This window comes from Schistocerca gregaria, chromosome 2 (assembly GCF_023897955.1).
Source record: "Schistocerca gregaria isolate iqSchGreg1 chromosome 2, iqSchGreg1.2, whole genome shotgun sequence".
In the NCBI taxonomy this organism is placed as follows: Eukaryota; Metazoa; Arthropoda; class Insecta; order Orthoptera; family Acrididae; genus Schistocerca; species Schistocerca gregaria.
This window is the reverse complement of record NC_064921.1, coordinates 534790878-534817045: the sequence shown is the minus strand read 5'-3', so window position 1 is coordinate 534817045 and position 26168 is coordinate 534790878. Positions and strand designations below refer to the sequence as shown.

Here is a 26168-nt window from a genome sequence, read left to right as displayed (position 1 = left end):
GTGTCGTGTGCAACAATCACACTGTCAAGTTAGCACTCACAATTTTCAAACAGAATAGAAGGAAATGTTGACTGAGTACATAATGCCTATTCAATAATTGGGTTGGATTAAGTTCAACAAAATTCCGTGACTACAATAATGTAAATTACTTCACAACTTTATTTAAAGGCACTTTCTTTATACTGATTATAGATTAGAAACCCCTTTCCAGTTATTTAGAGATGTGGCTTAAGAAATTTAAAATATACACTTCTCTGTTAGAAAACTTTGTCCATTGTAGTTGCATTTGACATTTCTTTGTTTGAGATAATGATAAAAGTGGTACACTGAATGAAAGACATAGACACTTGTGTTTTATAGCAAATTTTAACCAGTAGCCAGTCAGTCTTCGTACATGTGATGGTGTGCAGCACATAATAACGAAATAAGATGTCTCTCATACTGAAAAACCAGTAAATAATGAAACATCAAGTCTATGAGAAATTATTTCGCTTCGAGAATAGGTGATGTTCATACAAACCTATTTGAGTTCTGCATACAAGTGTAGTGATACATTTTGCCCTCTGCTGGATATATTTACAGGATCACCCAGATCCACAAAACAGCTGAGTTAATACTGCCTACATGAAAGAAATCTATCAACTTACATTGCTATTGTTACAAGACAATATGTAATCAGGTAGTATTTGGAAGGAAACAGTCTTCTGCATAAAATACATCAGATTTGTGTGTATAAACATTTTATTTTGTACATCTTCTCTTTAGAAGTCCAAGACTGCAAGTACCTTGGATGGAGTCCAAAACTTTCATTTGGCATAGTAGCTCTTTATGGAAATATATTAAGTGTGGGGAGAATTATTATGCAAGGCATCACATATATACAGTTTTTCAATTTGTACAATTAAAACCAATAATATTCACACATTATATCAAAACTCGCAAGTGAGAACTTATAGCAAATTAGAGGTGGCGCACACTTATCAAAAAAAGTTATTTCATAGTGAAAAATACCCATTAACTAATGTCACAGGAAGCTGACAGAAACATTTTATGGGACTATCATCAGTGATGTTAAGCCCAGAAAAACTACCAGATGATGTTTACATAAAAGAATATCTATGTTTACATCCTGTAGAACGTATCTGTAAATGAATCTGCAGATTTTCTATTAGTTATCTTTCATTAGTAGATACCTGAAACTTATATTACCACTGACCTTATAAGGCTCAGTTTAGAGAAATTCAAAAGTATTAATAAAATTGTAATTATTGTTCATGTAAGGTTACTGTGAAGCGACAAATTATTAAGATCAACAAAGAAGAATGGAAAATAATTTTACTATGTGAATCAGTCTTGCAAACTTTAGTATTAATAATACCAACAGACAATGAATGATGGATAAGTGTCTGAGTATAATACTGACAAGTCAGGATTCACTATACAAGATTTGAGAGTATATCATTTCGACAGGAAATATGCAAGAAATCAACCAGGATGCAGTTGTGGTGTTATAATTATTATTGCACATATATTATATATAATATTTTTGGGCTACCAATTTCTGCATACTCAAAAGAGAAAAAATTAATTTCCAAAGCTTACAATAAGCTGACAAAGGAAATTTTTACATAGTGAGAAACTGAGTCCATAGCATAAGACATTTCAGAACAAAGTAAGTTTAGGCAATGTAGCAGCAAATTCATTTAACGTCCTTCAGTAATTTAAAGAAGCCAACAGCATAAACACTTTACAATGTGAAAATACATATGAATGTCTCCATTAGAAAAACATTGTTGAAGTGAAGATAAATTCTTCTCGGGTTGACAGCCGAGTCAATGCGTTGCTGGAGAACAACGCATTGACTCGGCTGTCAACCCGAGAAGAATTTATCTTCAAGATTCGCCGAGAAAGCCTGCATTCTCATATTGTTGAAGTGTTTTAATTTAAATAAAAAAAAGAAACTATCCACATTAAGTGGAAGACTGGCATGGTTGCATCACCACATACATCATATGTTTTACAGAAAATTTATTCAGCTTTTTTAACACAAAGAATCCAATACAAATAATTATAGTTGTCCCACTGTACCCTTAACATAACCTGACTGAAAATGCAATTTAACAGCCCCTGTTACAAGTGTGATAATATAGCCCACTCCACCAACGATGCCCTTGCTGCTTGAAGACTAATGCTTGTAAAAAAAGAATTTGTATTTTTAAAAAGAGAGAAATAAACTGGTAAACCTGCATTATTTGACCAAACAATCAGTCTTCTGAAAATAATGAATCAGTTTTTAGTAACTCAGATAAAAATATTAAAATATTCTTTTCAAAGTCAACAGAAATAATATTTAGTCAACAGCAACATAATGGCTGGTCTGTAGTATAGTCGAAAATTTTCATAAACACAGGTTCTTTTCTATTTATATGTGTATTAGTTCAATCATTACATACATTGAATCCTTGTTTGGACTTCCCACCTCACATGGCTGTGTCTTTGTCAACATTACATTCAGCATAAGTAATTTATATCTTCTGGGGTGTTAGAAATCTCTGAAAGCCACTTCTGATCTTCCAGGTCTCATTTCAATTCCTTAAAAATGATGCTACAGTGCTGTACTTTTGGTCACTGATATTTAAATGTCTTCATATGAACAATTGTTAAGACATCTTTTACAAAATACAGGGATATGTTAACAGACTAAACCATGTGAAAATATAGTATAGTAAGTAAATAATTGAAGAATATTGTTATGGACTTGATAGTTCCACAATACTGTATATTAAATCTTTTTTCCCCATCCATTTAGTATTTTACTAACCATTTTCAGAACACATTTCCTATTCCTCCATCATTTACCTACAAAGGATACCATGTCGCTGCAGAATGTATTCACACAGTGTTCTCAATCACATCAGTACCTTAAGTGTTTATAGTGTGCTGCCTTTCCATTTTTACATTTGAATGATCAAATCCACTGCATTTGGTCAGCTGTTTTACAGTACCTGTTCTATTTCCAAAATGTCATATTCTGGTTGTATATCAAATCATTTCCTTCATTTGTCAGATGATGCAATCAATGACTTACTTATTTCATCAATTGACTTTCATATAGAACAACAAACATGTTCAGAGTTATACATTTAGAGCTGAAAATACTTCATACACTTGACAGTAACCAGAAGTCCTTTTCTCTCATAATCTTCAATAGAAAATTTCATGTATGCTGAATCTGTGAAAATTCAGGAATGGTAATGTTGATATCTGGATTCTCTGAAGCCTGAATGATTATAGATACTGATTGGAGTTTTAAAACAAGGATACTAGAATTATCTTCATATTTACATTTATTTTCAGTGATGAGAGAAACTAATTTAAAAAATGGCATCTCTCAAAAACATCAAATACCTTTATTTTCCAAATAAATGCACTGTTCACTGACCACTGCAGCACCTTGTCCGTTATTTCTTAACTTGAAACTGGCTTAAAAACTGATCAAGCAATGTATAAACATATTGGGAAATATAGTGTGGTGATGCAAACAATGTGCACTGATGCTTTCCTGGCATTCTTATTTGCATTTTCTTGCTACCAGTACAATAATTATATTACTACATATTTGAAACTCAATATTAATAAATATCTGCAAACTGATTTTCATATGAGTGGAAAGAGTCCGAATTTCATATACCTGAAACAACAGCGTATCAACAAGCATTAAACAGTGCTGCTAGAAAAACTGCTATGTTTTTTTTCAAACAGTTATTGACTGGATACCATATATATATATATATATATATATATATATATATATATATATATATATATATATATATCTCAATAAAATTAGAGTTAGCATGGCATCCTAAGCAAACATCAGTCTTACATGTGATAAATTAATAAAAAAATAATCCAAAGTTTTCAGTAATAAAACAAGTTACTTGCTTATTCACAGTCTTGTTTAATTATTTCTTCTTTATCTTTCGATATATTCTGATTCAGTTTATCATTTTCAAATTCAACAAAATCATCAAAGAGACTTGGCCAAGCCTCAGTGTCGTCATATGAACTGAGATCATCACCCACAGCTTCTGAGAAATTAAGAAACATATTCCAAGTGTCTCGAGGAATTCCTCTCACATGTGGATGATTTTCTAAAAAGAAAAGCCACCGCGAAAGAATCGGTGGCTCACAGGCAGAGAACACCAAACGCCACAGACAAATGGCCATATCGGACGGTAAAATACGCTGACCTGACTCTGCATCTAGGCCAAATCTGAACGTAAAGCGGTACAAATCTTTGAACATTTCAGGGTCCTTCAGAACATCAGCGACCAATTCTGGGAGTTTTGCTTGAATAGCACGTACAGAGTCCACTCGCATTGCACGACATCCATTCACAAATTCAGATCTCGTAAATCGGCACATCTGCTCAGCATTTAGACGCCATGCGAGCACCAGCACTTTAAAATCATCTGGCGAGACAGAGAGATCATTGCAAAGTCGCTCAATTCCATCAGCTAGAATAGAATCCTCATTGCTGTCTCTATACTGGTCAAAGAGGACATTAAGCTTTGACTCTGAAGGTTCCCTTCCTTTTGTTTCACTACTTGAAAGTCCAGATGTGCGACTCAAAGGTGGAATACGAGGGTAAAATGTCCGAGTTGTTTTGTCACGGTGCAAGCTGCCATAATTATCACTTCCAACGACAAAGCTGGGGATGCCTGCTCCTTTGCTGTTGCCATTAATTTGTGTCTCCACAGTACCCAAAGGAGAGCAATTAATATCTTCAGCCGAGCTAAGGACTCCCGTCAGTTCCTTGATCTCTGGAATTGAAAATATTTATCGAATAATGTACATGTGTATCATTATAATAGAATATGAATAGAATTAAACAGTATATATAAGTGAGTGAAATGCAAACATTTCATACAGAATTATGAACAAAAAAAAGTTGTTTAAGAACTGGACGCCCTAATTTTGAAATGAAAGCAATGAAATTAAAGGATTTGTTGAATACAGTCCCAGTCACGATAATAACCTATGCAAGCAAGTGTAGTGGCGTACCAAAACACAGTTGAAGGTGTCAAACTGAGGCATACAGATGAGAAAACAATCTGCAAAGGGTATAGTGAAATGAAAAGAAATATAGTGGCAGCCGGGACAAGTATGATGCTAGGGACATGGTGTTTTGGAGTGGCATAGAATGTGGTAGATGCAGGTAGAGGATACACACCATTGGGGACTGAGGTTTCAACTTGTAGGATGGGTTGAAGGCACAATTCACACATGCACAATTCAGAGAAGGTAACGCTGTAAGAATCCAGATAGCACTGACTGTTAAACAGCCGATAAAATTAACCATCCTGGACAGCACACATTGGAGCCAGGTATTTGATCTTGTCTCTGGCCACTGATTAGCAACTGAACTCCACAATGAAAACAATTGGTGATAACAGATTGGTTTGTAAATAAATTTTCTGCTACCAGTCATGATTTTCTTTATTTACTTTTTGCACGATGGGTTTCGGGAAATGATTCCCATTTTCAAGAGCATTTTTTGCCTGTATTGTGCCATTTCTATTGATGTTGTCAATGTGTGCATTTCTGCTTCATTTTGTTGACTTTTGCTGCAATATATAAGAAACACGTGATTTTTTTTTTTGGTTATAGATTCTTTCGCCACTAACTTCACCAAAAGAAACAATAACCAACTAAAAAAAATCACCTATTTATTATATATTGCAGTAAAAATCAACGAAATGAAGCAGACTCTCACATATTGCCAACATCAATAGAAATGGCATAATACACACAAAAAACGCTCTTGACAATGGGAATCATTTCCCGAAATGCGTGTGAAAAGTAAAAGAAAATTGTGACTGGTAGCAGAAGGTTGTTTTCACAGTCGCAAGCTTTCAAAAACCATTTATAATGGATCAAATCAGGAAAATAGTTATTAACTGTTCATGAGCACAAATAGTGTATTGGGTAGTGGCAGTAGCCCTGCCTCAGATGGGATATGATACAGCAGTACAAGAACTGCAACAGGAGATTGTGACTGGATGCATGGAAAGATTTCTCATGTGACACTTCCTAAAAGTAGAGCTATAAGGCTATGGTTGGAAACAGAAGTACAAAGTTGGGCAAGGATGTAATTTAGGTTCGGTGTGGTACATAATACTGATCAGGACTGACAGCAAGAAAGATTTTGCAGAAGATAATTCTTGTTTCCTGATGGATGATGTGATTTAGCTGGCAGTTGTTCGCAATTACGTATAATGTAATGGAAATGGAAATGAGCGTATGGCATTGTTGACGGGAGGCCCCATGCGGGGGAGTTCGGTCACTGTATTGCAAGTGCCTTTCAGTTGACGCCACTTCTGTGAGTTGTGGGCCAATGATGATGAAAATGACGATGACAATAATAATAACAATAATCCGATTCCACGCGCCTACTTTGGTCCATGATGTAATGGTGTTGTGTGTGACGTCACTATAGCACAGTGTTTTCGAGTTGGTTCTTGTTTATAGATGTTGTGTTGTTGCATTTAACAGCACCCTCTGGTGATGGATGTTGACATGTTGGGTTTAACATATGGTATTGGGTTCATCTGAGTCTTGGTAACATGGATTTAGTTTATTCTTTATTTTGTGTGTGTGTGTGTGTGTGTGTGTGTGTGTGTGTGTGAGGGGGGGGGGGGGGGTTGGCCAATCTAGATGAGTTTGTCAGATCCTTTTGTTGGTAAGTAATTTTTACTTTGGTTTTATTTTATAGCAATTCTGATGTTCTGTCTGTATTATATTTATGGTATTTTGGTTGTGTTTTAATTAAGCTAGTAAATATGTGTTGAGTTGCTGGTATTTTGTTTTAGGTGGTAGTTTGGGGTTATGTAGGTGTGTGAAGTTTGTCTTTATATCTGTGGTTTGACAGTAGGTACCAAGAGCTGCATTATGATCGAGCCATATAGTTCAAAGGAAATGTCCTGCTCTGCTTTTCGGAATTGCAGATGTTGGTTTTTTGGTATCATTGGCTTCATTTAAAATATCTACTTCAACATAGGTTGAGTGAAGTGCACGATTCATGTTAGTTTTGTGGTCGTAGCATTATGTTGTAAGTTGAGATTAAAAACATTTTTTTTAAATATTTGATTTGGTACAGTGTGGTGTTTTGTATTGTTATATATTTAGCTGGTTCTGAAATAAACCCCATATTTACTGTGGTTGTCCTATTAGTTTCATTTGACTGTTGTAGTGAGATATTCTTGTGTCGTTTTTATTTTTGTGCACGTTTTAGCACATGTGCATAGTGACAACATTGTTGCCATTTTATAAATACTGGAAGCAGGCATTTCTGCCATACAGATAAAATCAAGGATCAAAGCAGATAGGTACTGTCAGATGCTTCCATGCCACAGTTTTAAGTCATAGTACCCTAAACATGATCCAACATGGGCAACATAAGGTCAATTTGCACTTTACGAACAATGTACAGCATTCTCATAAGAGATAAAATACCATATCCCATCCAAACACCCACGGCAACAGGACACTGGACAAACACATAGCAAAACTCTAAAGGACCTTCAAGCCACTGAATAAGAAGATGATAAACAGTTGGGGCTCTACAGAAAGCCAGCTAGGTGTTAACTTGTATCGACTAGCATGTAACGGAAGAACGCACTCAGAAAGATGGTACTGTAAACAAAGTATTCAAAATAATACGAACAGCAGCAGAATAAATTCATAGGCACAACAGGTTCATATTCCATCTTTAATGGCAATGTCTTTGATGAGTCATTAAACCCTAATCTTTAGATTAATTGAAATATTCTATACTGCTTGTCAACTCTCAAATAAACAGTCATCTTTCAACTTAATGCACACCGTGAGTTACACTAATGATTGGTAGGTCGCCACACTGAATATTCCGTGTTCATATTCATTGGCTTCACCAACCCCTAGCCCAACAATCAAGACAAACATAAAATTATCAACTGAATGGATTACTTCATTCAACAGTTTTTATGGTGGTGCATTCAGTCATTCTGGATTATCTCTATATTTGGAATTTTTCTTTGACTTGAGTCTACCCTTTAAATCTATCTGCAAAAGTCATCAGCTGTTGGTGACCGCCCTTCCTCACAGCTGCATGAACACTTTGTGTACCATGAATTCGAGTCATGTCCTCCATAAGTCTGCCAAAGCCCTTTAGCCCATTAATTAATGAGGGGACAGAGGAATATTCTATATAAGTATTTGGCTATGACCAGTGATCGCAAAAGCAGTAATCATCATCATGACTATAACATGATACCAGTGGCAATATTTTTCGAACGACAGTCTAAGCTATAGATCAGTCTGTTAACACAACCAGGCCTTTTTTTCACATTCCATGGATTAGCCAACCAACAATAAATATGTACATATGCACCAAAAAGTGGTGTTGCAGAAGCAATTAACGTTATGTCAGTGGTCAAAAGCAGATGACTAGCATCGAATATACTTCTTGACCCAAATTAAGAAACGATTTCATATTTCATCCTTGTTACAGTAAAGTTTCAGCAAATTCAATTCTATTTAAGCGAGACATGTTGGTCTGGTGTCTCATCTTAATCATTTCAATGCTAATGGGTGTATTTACTGCAAACAAATCCTATACACTTGGAACAATATGACATTGACCTAGTTAATGACAGAACATAACTACATATAAAAATGGAAAAGTGTGTTAGGCCTATTTATACAGTTAATAATGAATTTATGTAGAATAATATATTACGAAAAACCTATCAGTCTTCCACTTCAGCGTGTGGGTAAGTTATGAAGGAGAGGAGTTTAAGTGTGTTAATGATCCTTCCTGAAATCTTATCTGTGGTGATAGACTAATTTGTAGCACATCCCAAGGTCTAGGTTACTATGAAACAGGGAATTTGGTTGCGAGTTAGCAAAGCAAACAAATGTGGAAGCCAAATGAAAGTTGTGGTTAAAACTGATTGGCAGTGCAGCATAATGTTTATGCCCATGCCACACTGAAAAATGTATGGAGATCCAATATGTAACTTTTACCTAAGAGGGCTGATAAATGATACGAAAGCCCATACGTCTATAGATAAGAAAAATTTCATAATTGTCATGGTTGCAGACATAAAGCTACCACAGTAGTATTTTTATGTTTAAAAACCTTCAGTGAACAAGATTTTTGCTGCTGGTCTTGACTAAAAACTGCTCTTAAAGATCATGATACTTTTTGTCATGTTTATCCAATACCTAGAAAAATTAATAGGCCTATACAATCTACCACATTATGTGTGTCACTCACTGACATATTTGTTGATGAAAGCAAATGATGTGCATTAGATTTCCTAAGCAAGTATGACAAATAAAAGCACAATGAAATTAAGAAATCACGTCTTATAAGCAAGTGACAAATCTACTAATATACAGAGACCATGTTTTGTTTAACAATGACAAGGAATAAGAGCTTATACCACATATATGAAGAAAAACAGATGTTATAATGGGAGACACAATCGACTCTACAAAAATTTGCTACAAGCATTAAAAAAAAATTCACTTTCAAATGTTTTTGTTACCTACGAACCTTCCTTGTCTTTCTCCAGGGGACCGTTTGTGGACGGAACTGGAGGCGGAGGGCCCTTGAAGCAAGAGAAACAATTTCCCATTGGTTTTCGAACAAACGTCCAGTGTTTAGAAGTTTCTGGTTGTCGCTCATGAAGAGGCTGTTGGTATATGTATTACGGAAACACTGCAGTCACCTCTTCACGTAATGAAACAGAAAATACAGTAACATTATTTTTGTAGAACATCGATATTTTAATAATAAACACCATGAAAAGTACTACAAAAACTGAACTGCTACCTCTAAAATATCAGGCAAAGTACGGGAAGTGTGGTAAAAGGAGGATTTATATTGCACATTCACAGCAGAAGACCGTAGTTGGCGGCCGTACGTCATGTTTACTTTCCTTGAAGATCGAGCTCTGTGTTTATTTAATAATATCAGTTATAAACATCTGCCACGTCATGTCAGTAAAGTATGCGTGTTCCCACAATTATCATATCTTCGAAAAATATTATTGCACTGAAGTAGAACACTTCACAGCCAGAAAAACAAATACAGTCAAATACACACACTTCAGATTTTCTTTGGTTCAATGTAACCAGAGTGTTTATCACCAGAGAGGTTACTAAATTAGACGAATCCAAATTCTTGCACTCCGGAGTACTATTAATAAATAATTTACTCTTATTTTTGAAAAATTGTGGCATTAAAAATGCATTGCTGCAACACTTCATATTCGCACTCGCTTCCAGAAATCATAAAGCAATCATTAGACTATTGAACTAGGCCAAGTTCACACCGTACAGAGTGGCAAAATCTTGTACCTATTGAAACCTGTCACCATTGACATCAAAGTCGACTAAGGATTTAACTTCCAACATTCTCTTCATATTAAAATCCAATAGCGTAGAGTCTATGACAGCTGTGCTAGCTACCATTAAACTTTATTTTAGTGCTGCTATGTTATAAATGACGCATAGAAAACTTAATATATCAGAAAAAATAAATACGATCTCTATTTAGTGCACTCGGACTGCGTGCGACAACAAATCACTTTCTTTTGCATATTTGCTTCCAAGATTTTTTTTCTTCGGTTCACAATGAAAGAGACCTTTTGGAATTGATCATACAGACTTGTACTGTAATCTCGTAAGAATATTCATATGAATATTTAATTTTATTTTAAAACAGTCTTGCTTTCATCGTCGGAATCTAAAGCATTGTTGTCAAAGATTTGCGGAGGACCACGCGTTCGCTGTTGCTATGGGTACGATGTCGCTTTTTGTTACTATGACTCCTAATGTCTGCAGGCGTAGCAAGAGTCAGGTATTTCGTTGTTGTAAGAGGTGGTTTAGAACGGTTCACTGGACTCATTCAATTGTTACGGCTACTCATTGCATTTTCTTCCAGGGTTCAGTAAGGGAAAAATGGCGCACCAGTTTGAGGCAAATACCGAGGGTGCAGTCCTCCAGGAAAGCCAAGAAATTGAGCGGAAGGGCACATCCACAACAAAAAAGTTCTGGCTTCGGCCCAGTGAAGACATAGAACCAGAAGGATTACTTCCAGATCATGACTTGATGAAACGCTTCCAAATAGCGTTGAAGAATCACCTTCAGCGACAAAATGAACGCTTGTCGGAAGAAGTTTTAGAACTGGTAATGCTTTTTTTTTTTTTTTTTTTTTTTTTAAATATTCCTCTACTTAATACATACAAAAATATTTATGCAGAAGACAATAGATTCTGTAGGAAACCATTGGGCACTGTATAGTTGGTTGCGGTTGCCGTCCGTATTATTTTAAGTACTAGAATTTGTATTTTCGCTTAACGTTACCCACAATCTAATCCAGGATTTTGATCTGGATGGGGGGAGGGGTGAATTCAGAAATTTTGTGTCACTCCTGCTAACTCCAGATTTTCTTGAGTAAACGAAGGTGTTTTCTTAATTTATGGTAATACCAACAACAACAACCAGAAAATTTCAGAACATGTTAAGTCTAAAAGCTATGTTGCAAAGAATGCCTTTTTTTTAGATTATGGAGAAAGGGGGGTAGTTGTAAGGGAGCAGTGTTTCAGCGGCATGCCTTTTCCATGCCTCCCCCTCCTTCCCTCTCGTCTAGCTGTGTTGGCTGAAAGCTCGTTTACTGACAGTTACTTTGCCGTGTCTATCTGCAACTTACCATCTCCGCTATATGATAACAACTATCCTTTTCATAATATTGTTGTTTTTTTTAATTTTTTTAAATAGAGTGATATGTAATTGTTTCTTGGGAGAAGCTGCTTTAAAAAAAATTCTTAAATGTGGTGATAAACTTACGATATTTTTCATTGGTATCATTACAGTCATATAAATCAATCCAATTTTCACCCTACAGGGGGGGGGGGGGGGGGGACAAAGCCAGATTTTTATGTAATAAAATACCTTACAGTATATCTTATTACACAGAGTTTTGAGTTTCTTGCACATTCATTGTAAGAATTTGAGCGTAGTAGTCACAAAAACACATGTTTGTACCACTTGTATTTTATAGACATATTTGCATGTGTTTATCAAGATTGGTCAAAGATACATGTGAAGGTTGCCATTTTTCGAGTTGTTTCAGTTACAGTTGAATCCATATTGAATGACAGTAGTTAACATCTTTGAGTGAATTGGATTTTGAGAAGTCAATATTCAGTCACCACATATAATTATATTTTTCTTGGGTGAGTGAATTTCTTTCAAAAGTGCCTCCATGTGATTATAAAACATTTTTTTGTCTCCATCTGGTGATATGTACATGCAAATAATCATTTTATTTTGCCTTGATAATTTGACTATAGAGAGTTCTGTATCTTTTTCACTGGAGACATTATGATACTTAGCTACACTGCTGAATTCAATATTTTCTTTAACATATACACAGATGCCCTGATGACTTGATATTTTGCTACAAAACATGCTTGAAAGTTTGAACTGTGGAAGACATGTTAGTTCCAACATACCTTGTTTAAGCCAGTGTTCTATAAAGGATAGGGTAGAAATATCATTCAGATGATTCAACATTACTGCTGTTTCATTAAGTCTATTGGACAGCAGTTGAACATTCTGATAGAGCAATTTAAAATTAGACACAAGCAAAATATCATTTGTTGCTTACCATTTGCCTCACATTTTGCACTGGTGTTTCTAGTGGGATTCTTGGGATATGTCTTTTGCTTATTGCTTCACTGTGTGTGGGATTATGCCTTTCTTCTGTTGAGATGTTTTGAATTTCCACTTTATTACAGATGTTTTTCATCCATGTAGTCATTAATGTCTGCCTTGTTGCTGCATTTGTTGGTTTGAAATTCAGCTCACTAAATGTGTTTCTGTTTCCTTCTTTCTTCTTGTTTGTGTTTATAGGTGGCCGTAATTATCTGACTGTTTTTGTCTGGTACTTTTACTTCAAGACAGTCGTTTTTTAACTATTTGTCCATTTGTGTACGCTTTAGTTATGTACTTGGTTTTCCTATTTTTGCCAGGTTTACTTGTTGTTACTTACAGTGCACTTAGCAATACACTCTTATTAACTATTACAGGATGTTTTAGCAGTAGTCTCTATTTTGCTTATTACCCTGTCTCCCACCTTTAAGGTCTCATATTTTCAAATCTCGTCTGTTGCATTCCCCAAATCTACCCCTTTTACTAGACCTCTCCAGTCCTTTCCCTTCAGCCCCATCCTTCCACTTCAAAGCATCTGCTTGAAGAAGGAGCCACTGTCCCTGAAAGCTTGCCTAAGTATAACCTTCTTTTATGTGTGTGTTTTGCTGCTGCTTGGTGATTAGATTTTTTTTATCTATCCGGTTACATTATATTGCCAAAAATTGGTTGTTTTTGTTGTTCTATTTTATGTTCTTTTATATCCACATGTCTGGCTGTATTATACTCTCCATTTTGGTGTTTATCTGTTTATTTCATGGTGGGGATTAGCTGGTGCCATATTATGTGTGGTAAATATAATTAGAGTAATAAATTTTTACAAGTGTATAAATAGTTGTTTAGCTCGAAGTAGTTTGCTATGTTTTGTGTGTAGACTGCAATGTTTTCTTGTAGTAGTTCTTTCATCTTCCCTAATATTTAGATGGTGGTGTCATAGAGAAATTGGTTTGTTTTATCATTACTCTTATTTCTGTTTAAGTCATTTACATTCATTGACAATGGGATAAATCATAATATTGATTATTGGGAAACACCGTGTTTGATTGCTAACAGATATGTTTGATGGCTATTAACTGTTAACCTGCTATCTCTATGGACTGTTTTCTTTGGTGGAGCTAGGGTTCAATCAAGAAAAGTAAAGAATGAGTTGGATACAAGCAAGTGGAATATAGACAAATTAGGAGTGAATTAGATGAAGTTTGAATATCGTAGCAGTGATCATTGTATTGAGTGACAATATTGAGGGTGTTTCAGTAGAAGGAGAATGGAATGTAATTAGATTATGGCTGGTAAAGTTATAAATGGTTCAAATGACTCTGAGCAATATGGGACTTAACAGCTGTGGTCATCAGTCTCCTAGGACTTAGAACTACTTAAACCTAACTAACCTAAGGACAACACAAACATCCATGCCCAAGACAAGATTCGAACCTGTGGCCGTAGTGGTCGCGCGGTTCCAGACTGAAGCGCCTACAACTGCACGGCCACCCCGGCCAGTGGTAAAGTTATAATAGGCACAGAAAGCACAGAAATGAAAAAGCCATGGATAACTAAAAAATAATCAAATTGTAATTAGACAGAGATTACTCCTACAGAGGCTGGAAAAAATATGGAAACACTGTGAGAAATGCATGTTTCAATGTGAATGTAGATACTAATCGAACCTGCAGGTGGCACTGTTGTATCAGATGGCAAGCAGCATCTGTGCTTTCAGTACATTGCAAACTTTGGTCAGTTACGATCAGAACAGTGTATTGTTTAGCTGTGAGAGCATCATTTAGAGATGAATGAATTAAAATGTGGGTGAATTATTCATGCTTCCACAACCAAGTTAGGTGAAGCGGTTGGTGATTCAAGAGGCACCGTATCAGAGATTTATATCACACACAGATTCAGATGGCTCTGAGCACTATGGGACTTAACTGCTGTGGTCATCAGTCCCCTAGAACTACTTAAACCTAACTAATCTAAGGACAACACACACATCCATGCCCGAGGCAGGATTCGAACCTGCGACCACAGCGGTAGCGCGGTTCCAGACTGTAGTGCCTTGAACCACTCAGCCACTCTGACCCGCACACACATCAATCATCAATTGCTAAGTCACAGTGCAGATGAAAGTATGTGTTGAGTGATTCTGACAGACTGCCATGAAGAGGATTTTGATGAAAAATAAGTGGATTACAGCTGCAAAAGTAACTGCAGAACTCAATGTCATGCCCATGAACCCTGTCAACACCAAAATAATATGAATGGAGCTACATAAGATGTGAATTAGCGAGCAGGAATTATAAAACCACACATCAGTGATACAGATGCCTGTAATGGAAAGACATGGTGCTAAAGCCATAAAACATAGAAAATGTGGATGATGGAGAAATGGAAGGAAGTTATTTGGTCAGAAAAGTCTTGTTTTACACTGTTTCCAACTTCTGGTTAAGTTTAAGTCTGACGTACACTGTCCCAAGCCTACGACGCAGACAGCTTGCTGACAGGAAAGACATATGGTGGAGGTTCAGTGATGATTTGGGCAGCCGTATAGTGGTAATCTATGAGCCCAGTAGTTGCTTTGATAGATCACATTACTGCCAAAGATTATATGACCATTTTGGCTGCTCAGGTCCATCCTGTGGTACAGTATTTGTTCCCTAGTTGTGATTCTGTGTTCCCATATGACAGGGCCCCTATTCACACAGCTTGCATCATCCACAACTGGTTTTGTCAGCACAAGGATGACTTTTCACATCTCCCCAGGCCTCCCCTATCACCATATCACAATATTATTCAGTGCTTGTAGTCTACTTTGGAGAGAAGGGTGCATTATCACTATTCATCTCCATCACCTTCATTATCTGCACTTGCTAGTTTGTGGTGGTTCCATATTATGTCAAGCCCCTGTATATATCCATCTATATTCTACAAACTATAGTGAAGTGCATGGCAATGGGTAATTCTCATTAAGGAGCTGGTACACCAGAATGAGCAATAAGTTGCCAAACTTTCTATTACCAATGGAAAAGTGCACTGTTGTAAGTTGACAGAGGCCAAAATGAGTAAAAAAAGGTCCAAGTCTAGATTCACTAATGCTGAATTTGTGCAAATTTAGCATGGATTACTGCTTGGAATGTTCAGAAGTTAATCACATGATCAATATGTAGTTGATGTAAGGCCAAAGTCTGAATGAGTAAAATCATTACCATAAGCTTGGTAGGGATTGGAAAGTAAACACTGCATGGCTCAAAAGAGATTTTAACATAAATACAAAGTGATTGTCTGATGATGATTCCTTAGCAAGACCCTCATTGACCGCTGGCCCATCGAGTTTGATAGAATAACTGGTTTGATAGCTGAGACTCAACCATTGACCCATGGTTGTGCACCTGCATTAATTCTGTCACAGAACACTGATAAGGTGTTGAACATTTATCAACATGTGGGATGAGTGTGGATCAGTATTTGGCGTGCCGGTTCTTGTGCCTGCTGTGGCAGATGATGTGTGAAGCATGCCCTCCTGTGGCACACAAGTGGGTTGTGAGTTTGCAGGTTGCTGTCTTCTGGGAGGAACACAGCATTCCTTCCCCAGGGAAGAGAACCTCCATCCTTGCCCCAGAAAATCATAGCAAAACCATCAAGAGATGTAGGGCACAGAAGTGACATTAGAGGCATCCAGCAGCCATATCTAGAGGCTGGAATCCTGGACCCACTGTGAGGCTGATATGTGCAGACTTGAAGTGGTTGACAAGACTGACAGCAATCAAGGAGACAGCCATTTGCAGTGAATCTGCAAGGAAACCAAACATACTAACATCACAGAAGAGACAGTGTCAGAAAGTAAGGCAGAGGGCAGATTCTTTTATTTGTATGAAGTCAAGCATTTGGCTCGACGCCATATTGAAAGCGGGTAAACGTGCAACTATTGCTGTTTACTACTATGGGTCGAAATGGACATTCGTATGAAACGGAAGTAATCCAACCAGCTAAATGAAAAGTTTTATGAAAGGAAACAGGAATGAAAGAAGCTGTGATAAATCTGTAGTTAAAAACTTATCACATAAAGTTTTAAATTCATTGCTGTTAACATGTGCAAGCTGTGAACTGCCACTGCTTTTAGCTTCAGGTAACAATGAAGCTGCTTTGTTTTGTAAAAATCATTTTTTTCTTGCGGAATTTTTATTTTATTGCTTAATTTACCTTTTCTGGGACCCTGAGCTAATAAATCAACTACATTTCTAACAGAAAGAGCTGTTAAGGGACACTTTGCAGGAGTTTCAGTGTTTGTATCACAACTGTAAATTTTATTCATGTTTTTAACCTGAAAGTAACACATAGGTATTGTTTGAAACTACCTGGCAGATCAAAACTGTGTGCTGGACCGAGATTCTAACTTGGTACATTTGCCTTTTGTGGGCAAGTGCTCTACCATCTGAACAACCCAAGCATGACTCACGCCCCATCCTCACAGCTTTACTTCTGCCAGTACCTTGTTTCCTACCTTCCAAACTTTGCAGACGCTCTCCTGTGAACCTTGCAGAACTAGCACTCCTGAAAGAAAGGATATTGTGGAGACATGGCTTGGCCACAGCCTGGGGGATGTTTCCAGAATGAGATTTTCACTCTGCAGTGGAGTGTGCACTGATATGAAACTGTGAGGACGGGGTGTGAGTTGTGCTTGGATAGCTCAGATGGTAGAGCACTTGCCTGTGAAAGGCAAAGGTCCCAAGTTCGAGTCTCGGCCCGGCACACTGTTTTAATCTGCCAGGAAGTTTCATATCAGCGCACACTATGCTGCAGAGTGAAAATCTCATTCTGGAAACATCCCACAGGCTGTGGCTAAGCCATGTCTCCACAATATTCTTTCTTTCAGGAATGCTAGTTCTTCAAGGTTCGCAGGAGAGCTTCTGCAAGGTTTGGAAGGTAGGAGATGAGGTACTGCAGAAGTAAAGCTGTGAGGATAGGGCGTGAGTTGTGCTTGGGTTGTTCAGATGCTAGAGCAATCGCCCGTGAAAGGCAAAGGTCCCGAGTTCGAGTCTCTGTCCGGCACATAGTTTTAATCTGCTAGGAAGTTTCATATCAGCGCACACTGCTTATTATATATTTATAACTTTAGTAGTACATCAAACTACTGTTTACTTGTAGTAAAGTAGACAGTAGCTGAAATACGCAACTAATAAAAATAAACAAAATGTATCTGTTTACTTTTGGCTTCAGACACAGCTGTTTACTCAATTTCAATATGTCAGACTTCACGCATGCGCACTAAATTCTGGTACATGATTGCAGCCGAGTTTCCATTCTGTGTACTCTCTATTCTGTAGTAACACTGCATTGTCTGTGGATGGCTCATATGGGTGTGAGAGCACCATGGAAAGGGTACAGGAAAAGTGCAGACAGAGGGTGGATGTGAGTGCAAGAGCATCTGAGAAGTACAATTATTGTGCCCCAAAGGAGGAGGGTGGGAGCACATGAGATGCTAAATTATTGTGCCCCAAGGGCAAAGACGAGTGCATGAGAACTTGCAAAGTAAAATGATTGTGCCTCATGGCCATAGATGGTTGTGGAAGTATTTGGGATATAAAACAATTGTGTGGGAACACTTGGGGCATACAATTAATGTAGATTTATTGTGCCCAGAGGGAAAATGATTCAGCCTAAAGGGATAGTTTGGTGCAGGAACCGGAGAATTAGATATGGAAAAGATATTTGTTAAACTTGTATGAGGACTAGTCACAGAAAGAATAGTTGTAAAATGTGTGCACAGATTAGGATCATAAAAGGATCAGAAATTGTTTGCATTGGTTAGACACAAGCTGGGCTACCAGAAAGGAAACAGGCACTAGCGATGGTACTGTGAAAATATTGAAGCAGTCACTAGTGGTGGGATGAAATAGTGGAAGCCATTGCCAGTGGTGGGAAGAAAATGTTGAGACCTGGAGCCAAAAGAAAACACTCTCTGTCTGAAATAGGTGAGATACTGAGTTCAGAAGAAAAGAATCCATCATCAAATTTTCTGGGGCAAAACTTGGTAGTGGCACTGGACCTAGTGGGGCCAGAAAAATATCCTTGTCTTCACCTAATTTGAAGAAGTGGCACTAGAAATGGTGAAAATGCTTACTTATTGCCAAATGGTGCAACAAAATTTGGAAAGGCAGTACTGAAGCTGGGGAAAATGCTTCCCTGTTGCCAAGTGTTGGGACAAAACTCACAATTTTTTTTCTCTCATTGCCAGCCTGATGTGGAACGAAAACTGAGAGGGGACAGGGGAGGAGAGGGGCTCCTGGGGCTAGAAAATTCCTCATTACCCACCTGGTATGTCTTGTGCTGATGGAGGCACAGTGAGAATACTGCCCGCATAAACAGTGTAGACTAAGTTTGTTCGTAAGTACACGAACAAAAGCTCCTTCTTGGAGTAATTTGTATGCAGGAAAAAGTTCGATTGATACTTCGAGTCCCAACAAGGAAGATAAATAGAGGTTTAAGTGACAAGAGATTCAAGCTTATTTCCATAATGATGAATTTGTGTAAATGCAGTATGGATTATCCCTTAGAATGAAGTTAATCACATGAGTAGTACTTACTTAGTTGGTGTAAGGCCAGACTCTGAAGAAATAAAGTCGATTCCCTAAGCTCAGCCGAAAGTGCGAGGTATGTTCAAAAAATAACATGACTATATTTTTATGAAAAAATATTTATCTATTCAAAGATTCCAAGACTTACCAAGCGGGAAAGCTCTGGCAGACAGGCACATGAACAAAACACACAAACACACACACAGAATTACTAGCTTTCGCAACCGATGGTTGCTTCTTCAGGAAGGAGAGGGAAAGACGAAAGGATGTGGGTTTTAAGGGAGAGGGTAAGGAGTCATTCCAATCCCGGGAGCGGAAAGACTTCCCTTAGGGGAAAAAAAAGGACAGGTGTACACGCGCGCGCGCGCGCGCGCACACACACACACACACACACACACACACACACACACACACACACACACACACACACACACACACACACACACACATCCATCCGCACATACACAGTGTTTGTGTCTTTGTATGTGCGGATGGATATGTGTGTGTGTGTGTGTGTGTGTGTGTGCGTGCGCGCGCGCGCGCGCGCGCCCTAGTGTACACCTGTCCTTTTTTTCCCATAAGGGAAGTCTTTCCGCTCCCGGGATTGGAATGACTCCTTACCCTCTCCCTTAAAACCCACATCCTTTCGTCTTTCCCTCTCCTTCCTGAAGAAGCAACCATCGGTTGCGAAAGCTAGTAATTCTGTGTGTGTGTTTTGTTCATGTGCCTGTCTGCCGGCGCTTTCCCGCTTGGTAAGTCTTGGAATCTTTGTTTTTAATATATTTTTCCCATGTGGAAGTTTCTTTCTATTTTATTTATTTATTCATCTACTTTCATGTTGTCCCCTGCAAAGCAATCCTCCTCAAATACAATACACTTCCTCCAATGTTTCTTCCAATCCTTGAAGTACTTCTCATAAGAACTTTTTGGTTCAGCCTTGAGTACTTCAAGCGATGCAGTTTTTATTTCCTCAATCATTGAAAATCTTTATCCTTTCATAAGTCTCTTCAATTTTAGGAACAGGAAAAAGTTGCAGGGGACCAAATCTGGTGAATATAGTGGCTGGGGCATGATTGGCATGTTGTTTTAGGCAAAAAAATCTCTCACAAGCAACGATGAATGAGCAGGTGCATTGTTGTGATGCAAAAGCCTTGAATTGTTTTACCGCAATTCCGGACTTTTTTTGTGTATTGCTGCTCACAAACGACGCATAACATTAAGGTAATACTCCTTATTTGACCGTACGACCTTGAGGCAAAAATTCGTGATGCACTGCGCCATGGTAATTGAAAAAAATAATGAGCAAAACTTCGACATTTTAATCAAACATGACATGCTTTTTACTGTCTTGGCTCTCCAGGGTGCTTCCATTGGGATTGTTTGGCTTTGGTTTCAATGTCATATCCATAAACTCATGTTTTGACACGAGTTATGACCCTTAGGAGCAAATCGTGATCATCAGTAACATCCTTCAAGAGCTACTGAGCAATTCTCATGCGATGCTTCTTCTGACCAAGTTTTAGAAGTTTTGGAACAAACTTCTCTGACACACGTGCCATGCCAAAAACATCCAAACAAATTGCATGACATGAGTCGACTGATATGCCAATATCCGCAGCAACTTCTCTTTTCAATGATTTTCCAAAACTATTTTCTTCACAGCTTTGCATTATCATTTGTTGTTGATGTGCCGGGGTGTCCAAAGCGAGGTTTTGTCATTGGCATTTTCTCGGCCATCTTGGAAGAGCTTGTATGACTAGTAAATTTTCTTTTTTTTTACTTAGAGCAGGCTCACTGTGTGCCACTGTCAACATTTCAAGTATTTTGGAGCACTTGATTCCATTTTTTGCACAAAATTTGATGCAAATTCTTTGCTCCATTTTTTATAATAATCAAGAATTGCCGAGCACACTGAATCACGTGTAACCTATCTGTCAAAAACTAATGAAGTGTGCTGTACACTTGAAACTGTGAACATGTGTACCAGCACTACAAACAAAAAGATCGATAATCGAATATACATTGCTCTTGCAATTTGTAAAGTCATCTTACTTTTTGAACAGCCCTCATATAAGGTAAAAACTGCACAGCCAATAGAGAATCAAGGTAAACATTGCACGGAGAGTGTCCAACGATTATTCCTAAGTAAGACTCTGGTTGGTGGGCTGTGGATGCATGTAGTCCTGTCCCAGAGAGCTTGAAGGTGTAACTGGTTTGGTAGCTGAAACGAAACCACTGATCCGTGGTTGAATGCCAGCCTAAATACTGTTGTGGCACATATATACACTGTGAGCTGTTGGCAGGCATCTACATCTATGTAATTACTCCGCTATTCACTGTAAAATGCTTGGCAGAGAGTTCAGTGAAGCACTTTCAAGCTGTCTGTCTATCGTTCCACTCTTGAACAGTGCGGGAAAAATTAGCACTTAAATTTTTCTGTGTGAGCCCTGATATATTGCAGAGAAACAGCGTCCATGATCACAGGGCTGCTGTTGTGGAAGTGCTGTACTGGCAGTGCACTAGGCGCTTCCTATGAGGGCTGCTAGAGACTCTGTGGACAACAAATTGGAGTGTTGCTGTTGTTGTTGTTGAAAGTTGTGCAGAACAATTTCCAACATGCAGGATGAACACAGATTGATGTTTGGCCTGTAGGCACTTGTGCTTGCTGCGGCAAAATATGCCTGAAGTGTGGTCACCTGTGGGATATGAGTGTGTTGTAGGTTGCTGTCTTGCAGGAGAGAGACAGCATGCTAAATGCTTGGCTCTTAGGGGTATTTGTACACCACTGTAATCGTGTTCCCTTTAATTTTTACTCTGCAGTGTCTTGCTGTAGGTCTCTAAAATTCCGTTTGGAGTGAGCCAGTACATTAAATGATGTGGCAACACACATCATCATTTTCTGTAAAAGTTTTCTGTCTAAAATTTTAAATAAGCTTAAATGCGCACTCTTACAAGCCATAGGAGCTTCTGTCATTTCAGAACAGGCTCACTGTATAACAGATGTAGATTATTTGACATACCACTAGTGATTTCACCAGAGTTCTGTTAAACATCTCTGAAACTTATCATACAATTATGTGATATGGCTGATCCAATGCCTGAGCTAAAGTTCCCCCCTACTGGCCACCACACAACCTATCACTGCTGGGCTCCCGAGCTAATTGCCTGCATTACCCAACTAAATACAACTGGAAGCATGTACTTACATGGCTTCGACTTCTTGGACTCTTGATGTCAGGATGCATTTCGTCGGTACAATATAAATTTATTTAAATTGTTATTGTGGTTCTAGTATGACATGCCACTGTGTATGGGTATGTAACATTTATTTCTGTATTAAATAATTAATTTTACTATTCTATTATTCTGTGCTGTACTCTTTTGAGCTCAGAGTAGCAACCATTCCCATCCTCCAGAATGCTGTGCTCGCAAGTTAACAGAATTCCCCACACATCACTGCTGTTGTCCCTTTACTATCTGTCCTTGCCCTTGCTGGCTGCTCACTGCCCTCCTGGACGCTTGCAACTGTTTCCAGCTTCTAAAATTCACCACCTCTTTACAGAAACAGCTGATGCCAAAGTCCATTTACTTACACATTATACCAGTTATTAATTATTCTGCCCATTCCACTCATGTATGGATCACTGGATGAATTGCTGCTTTAAATTCCTTTGTGTGCACAATAACTGGTGTAATTTTGTGTTTGTAGTCTCTACAAGGCTGTAACATATTCTTAAAGTCCCCATTTAGATGGTGGTTTTTGAAAGTTTGTAAGTAGTCTTTTATGAGATATGTTGAATTTATTTTCAAGCATCTGCCTGTTTAGTTTTTCCCACATTTCTGTGACACTCTTCCAACAGTGACACAAACCCGTGAGCATTTGTGCTGCCCTCCTAAGTGAATGTACAATATCCTTTGTCAACCCTAATTGGTACGAATACCACATACTGGGGTAAAACCTAATTGGTACAAATATCACATACTGAGTAATATTCTAGGATGTGCCACACAAGTGTTGTGTAAGCAACCTCGTTTGTAGTATGAGAGCATTTTCCTAGTATTCCACCAATCAGCCAAAGTCTTCTACCTGCTTTAACTATGAGTGAGCCTTTGTGGTCATAACATTTCATATTCCTTCAAATTGTTATACCTGGGCATTGGCACAAGGGAACAGATTAGATTTGTGACTCAATGATATTGTCACCATTGGTAACTACATTTTTTCACATGAAGTGCACAGTTTGTAATTTCTGAACATCTAAAGCAAATTACCAATTTTTGCATCATTTTGAAATCTTATCGAGATCTGATTTATGGAACATTTGCGCAGCTTTTTAGACAGTACATCATATAATAACTGCACCACATGCTAAAATCTAAGATTATTGTTAATAGTGGTTGGAAGGTCAGTAATATACAACATTTGGGTTTTTAAACTGCACACATAATATGTTTTGAAGAAGCCAGAGTTTGAAAACCCAAATTTAATTCACAGACACAGACAAAAGACCAACAGGAGCTTCCAACCCCAACAAGATGAACATACAATATGAACAGTAAAGGTCCCAACATATTTCCCTGGGGTCCACCTGAAGTTACTTAAACTCTCTGTCCAAAATAACTTGCTGTGTCCTCTCTGTCAAGAAACAAGGATGGGAAAACCAACCAGTTAAAACCGATACCAGTATTTTAGTTATGAATAATCGGCAGTTTTCAGTATTTCTTTGGTCTTGGCTATAACAGGTGTTTTCTTTTTAAATTTTTTTACTGATAACTGTTAAAAAAAGAAAACAAAGTATTAGTTAGCCATAGCAGCATCGCTAAAATTTTTCATTTTTAAATAAACCCTTTTTAAAAAAGGAGTAGCTTTCATTCACAAAATTTGCATTACTTTGAGATATTGTATTATAGCAAATGGGAAAAGTGATCACTACTACTTTAATAGCAATGCCAACAGAAAGGAGCAACAAATGCATGGCATAAGAATCAGTACAGCGTTGCTGAAACAATGTCCGTGTTGCTGAGTGTTGTGGCTTTAGGTACATGTATACAGTAATCAGTTACTGATTTTCCTACTCGGGTGGTACAGGAAAGCAGCACACTGATAGACAACATTTTCTTACCAAGATGAATTCAATCAAATAAAAACTTTTCCTGTTAAAAATGCTCTGTCTGATCATGATGCACAGCTAGTTACAGTATATGATATTGCTCCCTACAGTAATGCAAAACAGTCTTCAAAATAGTGCGTTCTATTAACGATTTAACACTTCAAAATTTTAGGGAAAGCTTGCAACAGTAGGACTGGTATGAGGTGTACAGGGAACATGATCTTAATTTAAAATTTAACCCATTTCATGGTACCTTTGTGAGTGTATTTGAAAACAGTTTCCCTAAAAAGAACAGTGAATTATAATTGTAAGAAACCATGTAAAAAGCCATAGCTTACTAAAGGGATAAAAATATCTTGTAAATAGGAAAAGGAAATGTATCTTATAGCCAGGAGGAATAATGATTCTGAAACAATGATACATTATAAAAACTACTGCACTCTATTAAGAAAAGTAATTAAAAAGTCCAGAAGTATGTGCATTATGTCTGAGATTAGCACATCTGATAATAAAATTAAAACAATTTGGAATATTGTGAAAAGGGAAACAGGGCAACGAAGAGCACAGGAAGACTGTATTTCTATCAAACACAATGAAAAGTTTGTTAACAAGAAGACAGAAGTAGAAAACATTTTTAAGAATCATTGTTTAAGTGTTGTAGAGAAAATAGGTTCCAGCTAGTCATTAGAAAATGCAAGGCAGTATACGGAAGAGGCAATACCTACGCAATTTGATAAAATTGAAATTCAGCCCACCTCTCCTACTGAAATTAGGAAAATAATAAATTCACTCAAAAGTAAAAGCTTACATGGAATTGATGGCATTTCCAACAGAGTACTGAAAGCTTGTTCTCACCAAATAAGTAGGATTCTCAGCCACATATGTAGTAGCTCACTGAAACAGGGAAATTTTCCAGATAGACTGAAATATGTTATTGTTATAGCATTTCATAAAAAAGGGGATAGATCTGATGCTAACGACTACCACCCAATCTCACTTCTGCCAACTTCATCCAAAATTCTTGAAAAAGTAATGTATTCAAGAGTAGCATCACATTTGTAAAAAAATGAAGTACTAACAAAATGTCAATTTGGTTTTCAGAAAGGCTTTTCAACAGGAAATACTATTTATGCTTTCACTGATCAAATATTAAATGCAGTGAATAACCGAACATCACCCATTGGGATATTTTTTTATCTCTCAAAGGCTTTTGACTGTGTGAATCATGAAATTCTTCTAGATAAGCTTAAGTATTGCAGTATGAGTCGGACATTGCACAAATGGTTTAATTTATACTTAACTGGAAGAATGTAGAAGGTTGAAATTAACAGCACAGACAGTGTGCAAAAACCAACAGAGTCCTCTAACTGGGGAGGTATCAAGAATGGTGTCCCACAGGGTAGGGTTCAGTCTTGGGTCCCTTATTGTTCTTAATATTTATTAATGACTTTCCATTCTATATTCATGAAGATGCGAAGTTAGTTCTTTTTGCTGATGATACAAGTATAGTAATCACACCCAAGAAGCAAGATAATCAGCTGAAGAAATTGCAAATAATGTCTTTCAGAAAATTATTAAGTGGTTCTCTGCAAATGGACTCTCACTAAATTTTGAGAAAACACAGTTTATATAATTCTGTACAGTAAATGGCATGACACCATTGATAAATATAGACTATGAACGGAAGTCTCTTGCTGAGGTAGAATACTCAAAATTTCTGGGTGTG

At 37.5% G+C, this 26168-nt stretch overlaps 2 protein-coding genes across 3 annotated transcripts in view; one reads left to right on the top strand and one right to left on the bottom strand.

The window, feature by feature from the left end:
* Positions 1 to 723: 723 nt before the first annotated feature.
* On the bottom strand, positions 724 to 10415 carry LOC126330623 (DCN1-like protein 3). Its single transcript, XM_049996381.1, has 3 exons — positions 9884 to 10415; positions 9605 to 9781; positions 724 to 4826 (listed from the first exon to the last, which is right to left on the bottom strand). Exons 2-3 carry the CDS (start codon positions 9684 to 9686, stop codon positions 3946 to 3948), a joined length of 963 nt encoding a protein of 320 aa, XP_049852338.1. The 5' UTR covers positions 9687 to 9781; positions 9884 to 10415; the 3' UTR covers positions 724 to 3945.
* Positions 10416 to 10795: 380 nt separating this feature from the next.
* The window catches only part of LOC126330571 (coiled-coil domain-containing protein 40), a 356717-nt gene continuing 341344 nt past the window's right edge, over positions 10796 to 26168 (top strand). Inside the window, exons 1-2 of one of the 2 annotated variants that reach the window (XM_049996367.1) lie at positions 10796 to 10912; positions 10997 to 11241. The gene's annotated coding sequence lies outside the window, so the exon portion shown is untranslated. Of the gene's footprint in view, positions 11242 to 26168 lie in introns of both variants that reach the window. The other variant, XM_049996369.1, reaches the window with a different exon arrangement.